Raw genomic sequence first — 17,313 nt, 5'->3', positions numbered from 1 at the left:
GTGTAAAAGGGTTAATCATTAATTAAAAATTAATTAATTAACGCAACAAAAATGTAGTAGTAGGAGTAGTCGTGTGTCCACCTTTGGATTTCGAATATATTTTACGTTATGATGTGTGTTTTTTTATTGGCTTTAAACTTTAAATTACGAAAAGATAAAGCTTAGAAATGGCCAGTAGGGGAAAACTTGGCGCCGAACTTCTCCTACGACTGCATCTAAAAACGAGTAGAGCGAGAGAGCTACGTCACGTGACGTGAGCACGTCAACGCGCTAATATGTATGTCAAAAAAAGATCACAATCTGTTCACTGAAAGTAATCGAATAATGTCGTCATTCCAGGAACTCGTGACAAGTTTTCAAAACTGTGTGCTCACCGACGACCAGGCGCCGGAAAGCGTCTGTAAAACACTCTGGATCTTAATCGATAAATTATCTGAATCCTCCAGGTCGGTGGTATCTGTAAGGAGGACGAACTCGCCTTTTTGAATCAGATGTTATTAGTAATTATTCCGCCTTGCTTCGTGGACAGGAGCGCCGTGAAACGATGCAAGGAGCGCCGCTTGGAGGAGGCCGCCCAGCTGCTGAAGCAGATCCCGGAGGCAGAGCTCCGCTCTCTGGAGGAGAACCGACTCCTGCTTCTGGTCCGGCTCCTGCTCTCCGTGCAGCTGCAGACGGTCCACATCTCCACGGCCTTTCGCAAAGTGGACCAGGTTCCGCCCTGCAGGATGCTCGTCTTGCTCATCGAACGGGTTCCGAGTTCTTATCCTAACTAACTTCACATTTCTGTGACAGATGCTGCAACATCTGGCCAAGGCGGACCCCCAAAGGGTTTTTAAAGAGACGCACGACTGTTTGGGCTCCACGATCCAAACTGACCAGGTGCCAGAGCTTCACTTCTCTTGTGATGGTCGTGTCGTTGCATACACAGTAACCTTTACAAATGCTCTTTTCAGATCCTGTCATTTGAGGATCTGCAGAGAGGTTAGTGGCTAGAGATCAGATTACTATCACTATTTTACGCATTTAGTTATACATCCCCTTTGTATTTTGGGTTTATTGGATAACGTATGCTATTTATTAACTTTTCACAATGACTAAATCAGGTATGTACAGTTAGGAAAGCTTAACATGACATATATTACAAATGTTTTCCACAGATATAACACAGATATAACAAGTGTCCCACACAGATCGTTGCCCTTTAACTTGTCCTCTAATGTCCCCGGCTTCGTGTCCCACAGCCACAATATCTCAATTCCCCTCGATATTTTCTGTAGAATTTTCTGTAGAATTTCCCAGACACCAGATGAGCAGTGTGTATTTTTTTTATTTTGAAGCCTAACAAACAAAAGTGGTTTAAAGCTGTTTTTCCACCTTGTATTTTCTTTGTGTACTTATTTTTTAGTCTGCATGTTCCTGGAAGACAGCGCCGTCGGCCGTGAGGTGTACCGCCATTCGTGCCGGCCTCTGCTGACTAAAGTATCCGAGTCGTTTCCCGTCATCCTGCGACAGCGATCCCTCAGAGATGGACGGCGGTGCTACCTCGCTGTTAAGGCACGTGGGGGAGGAGTGTGCGGCACCAATCGGGCCGCTCACCGCTCCGGTGTTCTGACCGGATGCTCCGATCTCTGCAGGTGTGTCTGCAAACCTTTCAGCTGTTGCCCGGTGACGTGGCCTTTGCGGCGTGGGACGAGAATGCGGCGAGCCCAGCAATGCGGGCGATTCTGCAGGCTCTCATGGACATAATACTCGGACAGGTTTTGTAAATGAAATATCGACGACCTCCTCCTTCTCGCTGCCTTTGCTTGACCTTTGACCGCTGTCCTATCTGTCAGTGCTGCGACAGAGACACTCGTCTTCTGGCGGGCGCCGCCGTGGCCATGCTGATCAACACGGCGCCGGCGGGCGGCGCTGGGGCAGCTGCCGCCTGGAGCCTGCTGCAGGTTTCTCACTCAGGTCGGTCGCCGCTAGCGGCGCTAAAGTAAAAGCCAATCCTGAATCAATGCGTGCGTTATTCTCTCTTTTCCATTTCACAGAGCCGTGGCTGCTGACTGTCGGCGTTCTCCGGGTGCAGTGCAGTCCTGCGTGGGAGGACGGCGTGGGCCTGCTGGCCGTCAGCAAGGGCCTCCTGACCTGCTGTCGGCCTCACGTCCTGCTCAGTTCACTCAGGGATGGCGCCGAAGTAAATGGCGTTGGAGCTAAAAGGCGTGTTTTTTACCCGTGTTGCGCTCGTTCCTGAACAAATCCCCCTTTTCCTTCCCTTCAGGCGAGTTTACTGCTGAGCGGTTTGTTTCCTCTGGTCTATGATCTGTGCGAGCAGAAACTGGACGGCCTCTACTTCGCCTTTGAAGGTGAGCAATGCAAGCTTCCTTAGTGTTCAGCAACCCAAGTACTTTTTTACTCGATGACGTTTTAAGGTGACTGCGCGTCCCTTTTCGACGCTCCGCTTCCCGTTGTAACGTCGCTGAGCTGGTTCTGGAAGTAACCGGCATGTCGTTTCGCAGTATTAACGCTGTGGCTGAAGAAGGCGAAGGACTGTCTGTCTGCTATCTGGAGGATGAGCGGCGTTCGCCTGCTGCCTGACGGCGGCGTGCTGCAGAAGCAGCTCATCCACATTGTCTGGAGCAACGCAGAAAGCCCAGTGAGTCGCCCGAATACACGCAAAACAGGCTTATGTGAAGCGACCCGGACTCGTGTTGGTTCCTCGGATCATTTAAAGGCCGTCGTCGCTCTGTGACATTTGTCTGGTTGCGTTTCGCAGGTCAGCGGCGTGTCAGACTTTGTGCGTGCGGCCTTCGGTTTGCTGCTGGACCTCTACGACATGGACTGTCAGAAGTTCTGCGACACCAGCAGGCCTCTTTATTTGACTTTACTTAAACGAGTAATCCAACTACCATGGGAGGCTAAAGCCAAGTATCCCCGCCTCTGCGCCCTCCTGCCATATTTGGGCACCAACACGGTGAGGATTGAGGGTGACCGCGGGGGGGGGGGGGGGGGTTTAACGATGTAATGGTCCATTCATGCTGATTTTGGGTCCGTGCCTCTTTTAATCGATCAATCAGGTGCTGGATCAGTACGCTGAAATGCCCACTCATCTCCTGAAGTGCCTGTCGACCAATCACCTTTCACCATGCGGATCAGAGCTTTACAAATGTCTGATCCTGCAGCACAGACGCGAGCTCTGCGGCGGCCCGCAATCGCTTTCACGCACTGAGATTGATCTCGCCGACCGGTGGTCAAGACGCTGGCGCCGCTTCCTCCATGAGGCGCTGACGTCTGACGTGACCCTTCTACAGAGCAACAGCTCGACGCACTTGCTCCCCTGCACCATTCAAGTCTTCCCCTCTGCTGTGGATCATTTGCTGGCCCCTCTGGACCCATTCACCCGCGGCCACCTCCGCGCCTGGGCCTGCATCATGAGCGCCTATCGAGCCGCGAATCCGCGCTCTCCATGGGCCCTGCAGGGGAGCTCGACCCTCGACACCCTCCAGCTCGCTCTCGGGTCTGCAGACGATAAAGTCCGCCTGGCCGCTCTCGACTTCCTCTGCTGCAGCCCAAAAGACAAAGACGCTCCAAGAACGGAGGAGGTGTCCATGATGAGGGTCTTCATTCCTCAGAACCTGAACTGCGAGTCCTCGTCCTTTCGCCAACACGTTCAGGCCGCGGTGAAGAAGTTTCTTGTTCGTATCAGAGACGGCTGCTTGGCACATATCAGAGGGCAGAAGAGCAAAGAGAAAGGCGATGCCGTTCACTCGGAGAGGACACGGGACACGCTGGAGCAGGGAATAGGTGAGGGAACACTGTGGTACTGGACAAACTGAAGTATTTCAGTCCTCCAATCAGCACCTAAATGGAGCTAACGTCAAATTCAGAAGAGCTGCCAGGGTTTTACATGACCTGAAGCTGTACTTAAATGATCGATAATTGAACACATGATACGATTACAGCGTAGCTCTTTGTTTTGTTCATCCGATCTTTTTGTCAATAACGCAGGGTTTGTGGAATGGCTGGGCCGACTCCCGTATGGCTATCTGGCGCCGGGACACAGTTATCAGAGGAAGAAGACGGCATTGCTGTTGCTGTCTGCGGTGCTGGAGACGTGCACAGACAGCTGGAGCCCCGGCAAAAAGAAGGGACAGCCTCCAGGTCAGTTTGGAAATCGGCGATCGGAAAACATAAGCAAAAAAAACAAAGTTGACTCGGACATTTCTGTGTCGTTTCAATATATATATATATCTTTTTTTTTTGCAGCAAATATGGGGTCTCTTATTAACGTTGCCAGACAAAGAGGACAATGGGATTTCACCTGCAGGGCAAAACAGCTGGTCCTCATCAGCTGTTTAGAAGACTCTACAAATGAGGTAGAAAATGCGTTGACTTGCTCAGATCGAGCTTGACGATAGTATAAAGTTTATTCTTTTATTTCTTACAGATTCGGGAGCTTTCAGCCGGGTTACTGTTGGGATTCTTCCCACCCAGCTTTCCAGACGACGTTGCTGCCGCGCTGCTCGCACGAACCAAGCATCTCCTTCGCAGTCCTCGGGTGCAGGAGGCTCAGACGGGCGCGCTGATGATGAAGGTCCTCCTTCAGAAGTAAGGATTTCCTCCCAAATCCCCTCAGTCAGACAGATGCAAAAGGAGAGCACACACACATATCCGATGCTGCTCGACTTGTAGATCAAAAGAGCAGCTTGAGAGCTGCAGGCTGGACAGTAGCAGCGCAGCCGGGAGTGGGAGTGACCCCCACCCCTCCTCGGTGGTCAGATTCCTGGTAAAGGAGCTGGAGGAGCATTATCTGGCAGCCAAGGCCGACGTGATGCTTGCTGCCCGAACCAGGCCTGTTCACGGTGAGGCTTGATAGCGCCAAGAGAATTTAGGCTTAAATGAAAAACGCAGTTCAGTTCCTTAAATCCTGTGTTGAATCATGTTCCAGGCGTTTTGGGCGCCCTTCAGAAGTGTTTGCTTGAGACGCCCTGCAGTGTCTACGACACGCTGGACCACAGTGTGACCATTGACATCCTAACACTGCTGGAGAATATCTCCCAGCTGCTTCTGGGTGTTCTCTACGGAGGCCTTGATGCTTCTGCCACTGAAAAGGGTGATGGAAGTTGGTGACGCGCAGTTTTCTTTTTTTTTTTGAGGGGGGGGGAGGGGGGGTGAAATACATTTTATATTTCTTCATGACACCTTGTAGTAAATGTCATCTTTCACAGATGCCCCCCCTTCTTTTTGTGATATGGGAAATGCTATTAGTTCCCTGATCGCCCAAGCCTCCGGAGGAGAGCAAGGGGATGGCGAGGAGTGTGTCCTGCTATCTGAAGAGCACAGCCTCGTCCTCACCTGCTGCTGGGTCTCCCTCAAGGTGAAACGGGACCCGACACACTGCCGGGCCGATCGCATTGTGGAATCGTTAGTTTGCTTTGGTTTTAATTTCTCTTTCTTTTTCTTTTTTCAATCAGGAAATAGGAATCTTTTTAGGTTCTCTGGTGGAGAAAATTCACTCTGAATCCAAACCCGGCGAGAACCGTCTGACGAAAGATGATCTGGTGAGATCCTCAGCAATATTTAAGAATATTCTTCTTAAATGCCGTCACTGGGTGAGTTTTTTTCTTCTTTTATGTTAGTTCATTGCATCTCTCATTATATTTCCTGAAAGTCCTTATTTTCTGTCCACTAGGGGGCAGTAGAGGGATGTTGTGTGGGTTTCACCAAGTTCTGTGCCTCTCTGTTGAGCAGCAGCGATGCAGAGATTAGGGATGTCCCGGCTCACATGCTCAAAGAAGTGAGTGCTGATTTGTGCTTGTCTGTACTCTGTAGGTTAGTATTTGGAGCTGCTGGGACGGCTGGCCTACAGATTCCTCTCGTATCGCTTTCTAGGGATTGCAGGTTGTGCAGTCTCCTCGGTTGACGTCCGTGACCCGCCGGGCTGCCGGGCTGCCGATGCTCATCCTGTGTGTCGTGTCGGCTGAGGAGGCCTGCAAAGCAAGACCGCTGCTGACCCACAGTATGAACTCTTTACTTCAAACTGCTGAGACCCCTCTGCCGGAGAACTGGGACCAAAGACTGGACCTGCCACAGGTTCATAAACGGTGGAAACAATGAGGATATTGATCCTTTGTAGATGCAACATCAGGGGGAGCCCCCCGGATAAATGTCCTTTCCTTTACAGGTGTGTGCGGTTCACACTCTTCAGGCCATGGTGCGTGGATCAGGTCTCGGGGTGGCTGTCCTTCAGTTCGCTCCTGCTGTGGCCATCTTGTCTCTCACGCTGCTCAGCTCTCCTTGTTGGGCAATGAGGAACGCTGCTCTGCAACTTTACAGTGTGTAGATTTAAAAGATTACGCACTATCTATATTGGTAATCGGAAGAAATGCGCTGGTCATCTGACCATGATTTTCTCGACCCGAACCAAAACGCCACATCCCACGCAGGTGGGATATGATTGGAACTCTTTGTGTTCACACACATGTTTGGTGATTCTGGTTCTGCACCACAGAACTTCATTTCCACCCTGGTGTTTTATAAAATGAATACATTCAATAATTGATGATGCAAATACCCAGTGAAAATTAATATCCTCTCTATTATTAATCCAGCGTTTGGTTTGGGGCTCATTGATGCCTCTGTTACTATTGATAGTGTGTGTGTGTGTGTGTGTGTGTGTGTGTGTGCAGGCTCTCTGTGCTCACGAATGCTTGGCCAGCGGCCCAGCGGCGAGGAGGATGGCCCCACCCAGCACGGCATGTCCCCCGTTGCCTTCTTCCTCCACTACCCCGCGCTCCAGCCCTTCCTCCTGGGCGAGCTGAGAGGGGCAGCGCGAGACCTCCAGAGTCCCTCCAATGAAGCCAAGCTGCATCTCCAACCCTCGCTCTTTCCTGTCCTCACTCTGTTAGCCCAACTCCAGCCTGGTGTCCAAGACTCATCAGAGTGATTACTTATTGCTGGTCACAATTAAACACTTAGTTAGTATGAATCTCCACTCGACCTGTTAACTGTGCTTTCTGACTTCCTGCCTCCAGAACCCTGTCGGACTTTCTCCCTCCTTTGCTCCAGCTGTCCGCCAGCCCGATTTACGGCGTGAGAGCGATGGTCTCAAAGGCTCTGGTTGCTGTGACCCCCCCCTCAGAGTACATGAGCATCCTCATCAAACTGACCGGTCAACTTCCTAGTCCTCAGGAGCGCCGCTGTCACAACCGGCTCCACGGACAGCTGCTGCAGATCAGGGCTCTTCTGGAAAAAGCTCTCTGCGCGGTCGGGTGAGACCCGGAGCAGCTGCCCGGTCACTCGTAAGACAAGGCCACGCTTTTTGAATCTGCCTTCTTACCCCTTAGCGCCCCTTCATCTGACCTTATGGAGGTCCTAAGTGGGGTTGATGCCTCCCTGTGGTTGGTGACTGCCACTCAACGCTGCCCCCTGGTGAGAGCGGCCTACCTCGCGGTCGCAGATTTACTGAGAGCGTTCTGCAGTGAGGCCTACCTGTCAAAACTCTGCGATATCCTCCTGCAGGAGCTCCGCACGCCCCAGAAGGAGCTCCAGGTTTGTGAGACGCATACTGACGCATCCGTATACGAAAGATAAGGGTCTTTGATTCACAGGCGAACATAAACAGAGATGGGGAGAGAGAGATGACATGCGGTGATTGTGTCTTAAATATCCTGAAAAGCCGTTTCTCAATCAGCCATTTCCTCCAAGAGACTTCGGTTTTAGCGACTGTAATTTCTAACGCTCCGTCTCTGTTATCTTCACAGATCGGCTGGGCGTCTTTCCACAAACAGGCCGTCTACTTTCTCTGTGCAGATCCGACGCGGGCATGTCAGATCTGGGATGCCTTTTCTCCGGCGAGCCCTGAAGTGAGGCTCTCATTGGTCACATGGACGAGGGACGGGAAGGGTTTACGCCCGCGCTCCTTGAGAGAGGCTGTTCAGCGGGTGCTGCAGGTGAGACCTGATTTGCTCTGCAGACTTCAACGTGAAGCGTTGGAACAATCCCAAAACCCTGTTTGATGGCTCTCGGCTCAAGGAGAGGAAATTGGTGGAGCTTCAGATCCTGTCTGGCAATACAGAGGATGTGTTGCTAAACTGTTATATTCTGGAACCCAGAAAAAGGGGATTATGGAACTGTGCTAATGCTCTCTGTTCCCAGTCCAACCTGAGGGAGGCCTTGGCGAGCCACAGCGTGGGATATCGCAGCGCGTACCTCGCAGCCCTGGCGGCAGTGATGGCTGGCAGTAATTCTATTTTACCACAGCATCTGCCACTTGAGGAGCCGGTTTTGCTTGAGTGTCTGAATATGTTGCTGGGGGACCTGGAGAATCAGCGAGGTGGTCCAGAGTTCTTGTCCCAGGCTCTCCATGTTGCCAGTCTGCTACTTATCCAGCTGTCAGACTCCAGGTTTGATGTGGTTTGTCTCTTATTTACTTCAACGAGGAGTCAAATGTTATCGATTCTCCAACCTGCAGCTCTGACTTTCTTCTCATCTCTGCTGTAAATCAGAATGAAGTTGTCCTTGTTCCGTCGCTGGTGCGGCATCTTGGAGTGCCAGCGTTCCCCAGCCACCCCTGAAGCGCTCAGGATGGCGTGTGCGGAAGCTCTTCGTGTGGCTGGAGTTCCTCTGATGAGCATGCGAGAAAGCAGCACTGCCGTCATGAGCAGGTGTGCAAGGAAGTCAAACGTGCAACTGCATGAAACGCTGACTGGAAGTGAAAGCTGTTTGACTCTCTCTCCATGTTTTAGGGTGATCCACACAGGCCTGTGCCTGCTGCAGGACCAAAGTCTGCAGGTAAGGCTGGCGGCAGCTTCCTTTACGTCCACGTTGCACCACAGGCAAAGAGGGGGGACCCAGAGGAGGGTCCACCACGTGCAGGTCAACCAGGCTCTGCCGCTGCTACTGGACCTGCTGCTGGACACATGCTGGGATGCCCCTGCCACACTGGAGGCGCTGCTGTCTCACCTACCTCGGCCTGACCTCAGATCAGTGCTCAGAGAGGCCTCAGAAACGGGGTGTGCTTATCTCGCAGCATCACAGAACACACACGCAAACGGGAAAACCATCAGTTGTTGCTGATTTGCTTTTGCCGCTTTCTCTTTCAGGTGCTCCAGTCTGTACGAGCAGGATGAGGCCAACGTGTTTGCAGAGCCGTCTGTGATGTCTGCGCACGTGCTGCCCTATCTGCTGCGGATGGCTGACAAATGCTCTGAATCGTCTGCTTTGGCACAGAGCCTGAGTGCGTGGGCAGAGGAGAGCGCCGCACGGGTGTTTGACAGCCTGATATTCTGCACAGAAGAGCTCCAGCCAGGTACCGCGGCTGGAGTTAGGATGAGAATGTGCATGATAAACGTCTAAAATGTTCTGTGTTAAAACGCGGTTGTTTATTCTCTCCAGCTGAGACACTGACCCCCGTCTGGCTGGCTCTCCTCAAGAACCCACGTCTCCATCGCGCCCTATGCGGCCTGTTCGCCAGGGCTGCCTTTCTCCTCCGCCTGTCGAAGTCATCGGATGATGTGGGACGCCTCTGCGATCCTTCGTCCCTGCATAGGACTCTACGGGAGCTTCTTTGTCTTCTCAGTGAGAACGGTGTCCACTTTCCCGCTGCTTTAAATGACGCTGTGGCCGGAGAGCTGCTAGGATGATGGAACGGAGAACACAATCACCTGTGGGATGTCTCTGGGAGACGTGTATGCTATCTGAATGTGCGGCTGGTGATGCTGCTAACAGAGCGACGGTGACTTCAGTCTGTTGTTACTGTAATTATATTAGCTGTACTGACATGAGGCACTCTCAACTTTAAAGACCTGATTTTCTTGCATTCTTTTAAATTAATCTATAATATCATATTTGTAACTACAAACTAGTTTTTTTTAATTTTTTTACACAATAAAGATGTTTTAAGCAGAGCAACGTTCTCCAGAATTACTCCCATCCCCTAGCGAAGTGCTTTTTCTTTTCAGAGACGCTTTTGCAGGATTCAGGCTGGAAGCGGTGACGTAATTCAAGGAAATTGGTTGCTTGGCGCCCAGCAGGGAATACGGGATATGTTTTAATGCTCCATTAGAGGCCTTCTGCCGGCGTAAGTGTCCATTTAACGGCCGTATGAGGGCTGAAGAGGGTTGACCAGTTCTGAGAGCGAGCCATCAGCCGTCCTGCAATGAAACCGCACACTGCTGGAGTCTTACGTAAGCAGATGGGGCCCGATGCTTCTGTTTGGGATGGGCTGCTGTCAGCAGCAGACAAACTCTGGCTTGAAACGGCCTTTCTGTGCTGTTTGTTACTTTAAAAATATTTTTACGGTTGTATTCACAAGTTTTCTGAGGTGATGAAATTCTCATCTAAACACCCAAATTATCAACTTTACTGTGTCAAACTAATGTAAGTAAATAAGGTAGCAGCTTCCTTTTGAATGTGGCTGGAGAGCCTGTGTTAATCAAGATTAGGCAACAGCTGTGTCATCAATTCGTAGTCGTGATTATGCAACAAGTCTCCCTGGTGCTGCAGTTAAGTCCTGCCAGAGCTCTGTGAGATTAGCATGCGCTTCAAAGGAAGCTTGCAGGTGGCTCAGGTCATCCTCTTGCTGCATTCTGTGGTAGAACATGAAAATGTCATCCTGGGTGATATAACTATAAGGCGCAAGTAGCAACAGTTATTAAAAGAACAAAACAGGGAAAGATTAGACAAGGAATAACCAAAGTTCTTGTCCTTCATAATTTGACTCTTCATTTATTTGATGTGGTGCCATTATTCTCTCCCGCCTTCTGACTCAGCCTTGAAAACAAGATTTCTATAAAACCCAGTCTGGAGGTTTCCTAAAGGAAATTTACAATCTGCCTCAATAAAAGCTTTTTGTCCCAGAGAGAGAAGTCTCTCAACTTTCTGCTAATGAATTTATGTCCTCTGGTGACACAGGGGACAAGTCCAAGCCAGGACCACTTTGACTCACTGTGTGTCTGTGTCCTCCTCACACAGACGTCCTATAGTTGCGACACAAAGAGTGTGTTTCCATTGCGTTGATTTGTGCTCTTAGCTCTTCTGCTTCACTGAGTAAACCGTCACTGAGTGGCTCTCCTGAAACCAAATCCTATAAAGCGAGTTTTTAATCAGGAAGTTAGACTTGGTAGATTAAACTTGTGTTCCGTGACTGTTGCCCTGACCTTTCTGATGATAACTCACTTCTCAAATACATTTAGGTATTTGTGGACTTTTTGTGGTGGAAATTGGATCAATCCAAAAGCATTTAATCCTCATCAACAACCACCTCCGACTACATCCTGGGGGAGGTTTGGGTCCTCTCTGCCTGAGAGTTGGGCAGATGTTGTGTGTTTTACTTGATGAAATGTCTGTAAACAATCGTGTCTCGTCAAACATTGACTGATTCATCCATTGGGTTGTCCTCTGCTCCATCAGCAGGTCATGTCTCTGTCCTCCTCCGACTGGCAGCAGAATGGACTCCGGCCCCCTTACTAAACGTGCTAAATAACTCCTCCATGTATGAACTGTGTGTTTTTTATTTTTATTTTTTATTTTTTTAACAAAAGAACGTAACATAAATTCATGGATTTGTCCCTTTATGTGGGTCCGCTGTAAAATCGGATTGTTTTTTTCTCCTGCTTTTTTTTTTTTTTAATCTGTTTATTCATTTGAATATAATGTACGCTTTTTAATAATAAAAAAATCAAATTTATCTCAGCTTTTTAATATATTTATTTTATTGATGCGATGATGACGTTTCACTCATCGTCGTATCAAGCTAATCAGAATCCGATTAAGGCGGATTACGTCACCACATTAGTCGGGTTTCAAAAAAAAAAAAAATCGAGTTTGTATAAATAAGGTAAAGATGCACAGTTTAGAGTTTAGACGTAGTGTATGGATGGCTGCGTAGTTTGTGAGGCTTTAGGACCTTGAGGTTTGTACTGCAAAGTGCTCCTCCTCTTCCTCCTCCTCCTCTTCCTCCTCCTCCTCCTCCCCCTCCTCCTCCTCCTCCTCCTCCTCCCACTGAAGGTTGTTTACGAAGAAAGCTGAGCTCCTCTGACAAAAACAAGGGCTGGGACCCCAGCCTGCAGGAGCCATCTATCCGATGCATGTGCAGATCCCCAGACCCGCGATGCTTCCCGTGGATTCAGGCCATCAGCTCTGCAGAATGCTTTTCTCTTTGCACGCTGTTGTTTTCCTGAGCGTGGCTGCAGCAAATACAGACCCGAACACAGGTAACGTGTGATTGAAAGTAATTTAGATTAATAGTTATAAACTGTTTACGGGATTAACTCGGGTGGAACTCATCGTCCTCCTGTCGTGTGATTGGTCAGACTGTTTGAGAGCCAACGGCGTGGGGTACAGGGGCCCACAGCAGAGCTCCTCAGCAGGCTTGACCTGTCTTCATTGGACCAACGCCACTAGAGACTATGACGTCAGCGTGACCCCTGATTCACAGACAGGTAACACAACGTGCTGTGAAGTTTTTAAACAAATGTCACTGATGGTTTTTTTTTTAAATACTTTATTAACAAAACTCACTGAATAGATCTCACACAGTATACAAAACATTCACATTTTCCGAGGTCAAAATAGAAGGAAATCTAACAGTGAGTAATATAGAATCACCAATATGTTCAAAAGGAAGGAAAGAGTGAGAAGGAAAATAATTAAATACAAAAATAAACGCAAGAAGTATATACAGGTAAATTCAAAATAAAATTACAAACAAGGGGTTTGGGAAAAGTTAAATTCTTCTATAAATGTCTTCAATTTTTTTGCAATGTCACTGATGTTGATGGATACAACAGTTTCCTCTTGCATCTTTATTTACATTTTACATCCCCAGCGATTGTGTTTATAACCCACACTTCAGCTACGGTGCATTTTCCTTTTTGTTTTTTTTTATGGTGGTGTAAATGCCTCTTTATACTGAAGCCGCCCTTGCTTTTCTTTCTGCTCATGGTGGCCTGTTCATTGTGCTGGCGATGAGTTACAGTTAATCATTAATGAATCCACAGGGCGAGGCAGACAAGGGAGTGCATTGCTGGGAGGAATCGGTATAACATTCATGTGCTTGTTTTTTTTTATATATATATATTCCTCCTGTAAGGCGTCGGAGATCACAATTACTGCCGGAACCCGGACTCCTCTGAGGGGCCTTGGTGCTACGTTGCTGGCCCGGATGGGACAGTCCAAAGACAATTCTGCATAACTGCCCCATGCAAAGGTAGATTACACGTTGAAACCCAGCTGCAAAACAACATGTGTGTTTCAAATGAATAATAACAGCACACACCTGGCAGCCGTTTCCATGTATTGTGCAGTTTTTCCAAACTGTGCACACTTTCATGCTGATTAAAAAGTGAGATGTGTGTGTAGCTCGGTGAGAGGAGATGAAATGTAATAGTTGTAGCAAAAAAAAAAAGTTTTTTGTTTTAAACCACAAAATCAACCTTAATATGTGGTAAATCTTTCAGTCTCAAGTAGTTTCATTTGGTAAAGTTTAAAGTCTAAAAGTTGCCTCTACTCTGCCCTTTGTTTCCTTCGTGTCTCAAAAACAAAGACAAAGCAGCGCGAGTCACATTTGAGGAAGTTCAGTTCCCAGAAAGCCGCTGGCCACGCCCCAGCCCCAAGCTCATTGGCAGAGAGAGAAACACTTTTACCTCGGAGACAACATCTAATTGGCTGCTCCAAGTTTCAGGCCCTCACCGCCCCTTTAACTCCTGGCGAAGTCCATAAACAAGTTTCCCGTTGGATGGAGGACAGATTTAAAGAGCAGATGTTGAGCCTCCCCATCTGCCAAAGGAGAGTCAAGCAAGGCGGGGGCTTGTTTTTTTGGTCTGGTGCTCGAAGAGAAGCGCTTTCGAGCCCGACCCCCTCGCTGCTGGACAGCTTATGTTATTTGAACCCGCCGTGAAGCACGTCTGGTCGGGTTGAAGGGTTTAGTCATTGCGTGAATGCAACAAGTTGTTTCCATTCAGAAAATAAAAAATCAATCAGAACCCACATGAGAAATGAATTTGATATTGCAGCACTGGCATATCCTATGATCATATTGTCAGCATCAAATGACCTGATATTCAACTCATTTAGGCAAACAAATGTAATCCATCACACTGATGCAAAATCCAAACATCACATTTCCCATATATCCCTCCTACGCTCTAATTTTAACACAAGCTACAATAGTTTTAAAACACCGTCAAGGAGAGATTTTATGTATTACATATTTTATCGTGGTTAGAGCATAATCTTTTGTTCTTAAACATTGGCATGGGTGAATTGTGTCTTTTAGAAGAACAAACGTCCACTGAGGCAGCAGAGGCTGAATCCCTCGATCCACGAGGGACGACTCTGTCCTCAGTGAACCTTCAGCCGTCGCGGTCGGGCCCTTCCCAGAGTGACGCCGCCGCCGCCGAGCGGCCGGTGATGGGAATCAGTCAGCGAGTTCGCACTCAGCCCAAACAGAAGAAGGACCTTGGCACTCTCGGTACGTTCCATCTTGTTATTGCTCTGAAAGCACACGTGTGTGAGTGCAGTGCGACACTAAAGCTGCCGTTTTTAATCAAACAGTTGTGAGTAATCCAAATATTGTTGCATTTAATGTGCTATTTTTTTTTTGGGTTGCTAGGCTACGTCGTCGGCATTCTCATGATGGCAGTTATAATCGTCCTCGGAGTAGGCATCACTTTCGGGTACTTCTATAAGAGGTCAGTATGAAAAAGATTACAAGTGATTGATCCCAGTGTGACCGGAGTTTTATGATAGCGGATCAAAAGTAGAGTGCTAACTTGTTTTTCTGGAAAGTTATTATTTCCAGGATGCCGTTATTAGGACACGGACATCGAGTGTCTTTGTGGCGTAATCCCCAAAACATGTCGCGTTAGATCTTTCTTGTCTTCCTGTTTCCACTGAAGCATGCGGTGTTTGAGTTTGCCTCCCAAATCTGATTAGCAGTGACCGTTTTCTATTTTCAGGGGGTGATTATTAATAAAGAGGTCGCAGCATATCGTGTCGGCGTTAACCCTCCCCTCAGCAGACAGTGGCACCATCTTCAGTTCTAGGGATGGCTGGGTGGGAGACATGTCCATATTCTTCACTGAATGAAACTCCTCCGAGTACCACACGCATCCTATAGTATAAAATAAATGCACTCTAATCTCTTTAGAGTTGTCCAGGACCTGAGAGAGGATCAGTTTCTGCAAAATGCAGACCCTGCAACTGTCCAAACAGGCCCTGTTACCTGTCTTGGGATGAATAATCTAAAGCTCCTTACATTAATATTTAGCCGAGCTGGCGTCTAACGACTCAGCAAAAGATGCACTTGATGTTTTACAAATGAACTTCTCTTAAGAGGCACTGCAGCCGATGATCAGCTGCTTCATGAGCGGCCCCACTGAAATCAGACCAATTGACTAATCCAGCTCACGTTGGAGGTGAATCAATGCCAATGAATCTGTCGTGTTTGTGTTCAGGGGCCGGGATTTAAAGAAGCAGCACGAGCAGCGGGTGTACGAGCGCGAGATGCAGAGGATCACCCTGCCGCTGTCAGCGTTTTCCAACCCGACCTGCGAGCTGGTGGACGAGAGCACTATTGAGATCACGGCAGAGCGGGAGACCACTCCGGTCCAGGAGGGCGGGGAGCCTCTCATGGAGCAGCAGGCTGGGACCCCTGGAGCATGAGGAGGCCTCGTGGCCCTGAAACTGAGACCGGCACGTTTAGTTCTCCTCTCTGCCTCCCTGAGTAACCTCTGTTTTAAAAGGAGTGGGAGGAGCAGCGCTCTCTTTATAGACTTGAACTGAACTCAGTGTCCTTCTATTTCGTGTTTTGTTTTTTATACATCTTGAGGGGCTAGAGAGAAGCACAACCGATTTGATAGCCAACGGAATAAGGTTACGGGCTGCCATCTAAAATAAGACTGTGGATGTCCAGTCAAACGGCCGTTGGGCTTGCTTTCTAATGCGGGATGCAATCAGTTCATGCAACGAGATGGTACCTGGTATGGGGACGTGTTTGAATCCCTTTTTTTAGTGTGTCCCCGTGTGGGGGGAGGGGCTGTCCACAGGGCTCGTGTGTGGTTACATAATGTTTTTTTTGTGTGTTGACCCACTGGCTGTGCCGAGAGGAGGAAGTGGAGAAGAATTATTGCAGACCGCTTTGTCAAGAAGACACTAATGTGACTGTCCAAAAAAGAAAAAGCATCTGCTCCCTAACGGGACGAGGGAACATGCGATGAAACCGTTCCACCGACGACGAGCGAAAATGCCTCAGCGTGATGCTTTCGCATTTGATTGTTTATTTTTTTGCTGATGTTGCTTCAAAGCATGACAGCGGTCATTGGCAGGCACGAAAGGGGACTTTTTATTTTTCATCCACAAGTTAAGAAGTGACAGGAAACACACATCGCACTCTCAGGAAGCATGAGAGGGAGGAGTTAGTCCTCAGGTCAGAATGGATTTGTCCCAACAAAGAGCAGATACGGCATCAGGAGAGGAAAAGGACAGCCTCCATTCAGACGGTTGGGTTATGCACTTATAGACATGAAAGGAGCAGAAGTACAGTCCAAAAGGTGTGTTTATACAGAGAATCATTCAAAGACGTGAATGCATGTCCGTGGTTACTGGCTGGACTTTAGTATTCAGGGTTAAATTCTTTTGCATCAACAGTAGAACTACTGATTAAAGTGTTATTCAGAAAAGACCTGTTGAAAGTAGAAATGATCTTAAAGCGTATGCACCGTTACTCCTCAATGTATTGCGCGTTTCCTTCTTGCCACTCCGGATGACGCGTTCCGATTATCTCCGGTTACTACTGCTCCATTTTGTAAATGTCTGTGTGCGACTTGTAATCACATTCAAATTAAGGTTCAGCATTTATTACTTGCAGTGCTTGGAATTTGTACGAATACAGCGTTTCACTGCTGAGACTGAAATAAAGCAACGCTTTCCCCATTAGTGTATTGTTCACAGCAGCAATGCTTGGCTCCAGCTCCCTCTGTGGGTAATTCTTAGGTAATCACAGTACAGTACGTACTTCAGATTATCTGAATCCAGCAGCACACACGCGCTCTTGTGCAAATTTATCTTACTCTAGCAAAACCTAAAAGGAGATGTTTTATTTTTTCATTTTATGTTGAATTCAGGAAATGAAAGTAATTACGTAACACTGAGCCAATTAAAATGTTCTTGACTGATTTTGTTATTAAAAGCCAGCAAACAAATTGTAAAATTATAATACGAGGATTTCTTTTTTGGGGGGGGGGTTTACATCTGTACACCATGCAGCTAACTGTTAAGCTAATAATCACATTGCTATTTTATTCTGTTGCAAAAGTTGCAAATATA

General features: G+C 48.2%; 2 protein-coding genes across 2 annotated transcripts; both read left to right on the top strand.

The window, feature by feature from the left end:
• Positions 1-324: 324 nt before the first annotated feature.
• Positions 325-9,629, top strand: si:ch211-225b11.4 (tRNA (32-2'-O)-methyltransferase regulator THADA). The gene is given in 31 exon segments (XM_068760797.1): positions 325-446; positions 530-710; positions 793-879; positions 954-981; positions 1,406-1,554; positions 1,635-1,757; positions 1,836-1,956; positions 2,037-2,182; positions 2,267-2,351; positions 2,505-2,641; positions 2,762-2,959; positions 3,063-3,789; positions 3,994-4,146; positions 4,252-4,361; positions 4,433-4,620; positions 4,705-4,847; positions 4,934-5,098; positions 5,214-5,362; positions 5,460-5,597; positions 5,678-5,782; positions 5,878-6,078; positions 6,170-6,320; positions 6,675-6,927; positions 7,020-7,256; positions 7,332-7,557; positions 7,749-7,937; positions 8,143-8,378; positions 8,493-8,651; positions 8,733-8,999; positions 9,090-9,295; positions 9,382-9,629. Coding segments are annotated over 31 exon segments (5,628 nt in total).
• Positions 9,630-12,031: 2,402 nt separating this feature from the next.
• pik3ip1 (phosphoinositide-3-kinase interacting protein 1) lies at positions 12,032-17,186 on the top strand. The gene is made up of 6 exons (XM_068761101.1): positions 12,032-12,200; positions 12,300-12,428; positions 13,079-13,195; positions 14,267-14,458; positions 14,600-14,678; positions 15,444-17,186. Exons 1-6 carry the CDS (start codon positions 12,071-12,073, stop codon positions 15,649-15,651), a joined length of 855 nt encoding a protein of 284 aa, XP_068617202.1. The 5' UTR covers positions 12,032-12,070; the 3' UTR covers positions 15,652-17,186.
• The last annotated feature ends 127 nt before the right edge of the window (positions 17,187-17,313 follow it).

This window comes from Brachionichthys hirsutus, chromosome 4 (assembly GCF_040956055.1).
Source record: "Brachionichthys hirsutus isolate HB-005 chromosome 4, CSIRO-AGI_Bhir_v1, whole genome shotgun sequence".
NCBI lineage: Eukaryota > Metazoa > Chordata > Actinopteri > Lophiiformes > Brachionichthyidae > Brachionichthys > Brachionichthys hirsutus.
Note: the sequence above shows the minus strand (reverse complement) of the source record. Positions and strands in the feature narration are given on the sequence as shown.

Excerpts from the sequence above, each read along its gene's own strand:
- pik3ip1 (XM_068761101.1), top strand. The coding sequence starts at position 12,071 with ATGCATGTGCAGATCCCCAGACCCGCGATGCTTCCCGTGGATTCAGGC. Across the intron at positions 12,201-12,299 it reads AAATACAGACCCGAACACAG|ACTGTTTGAGAGCCAACGGC; the intron begins GTAACGTGTGAT and ends GTGATTGGTCAG. Across the intron at positions 14,459-14,599 it reads GAAGGACCTTGGCACTCTCG|GCTACGTCGTCGGCATTCTC; the intron begins GTACGTTCCATC and ends TTGGGTTGCTAG.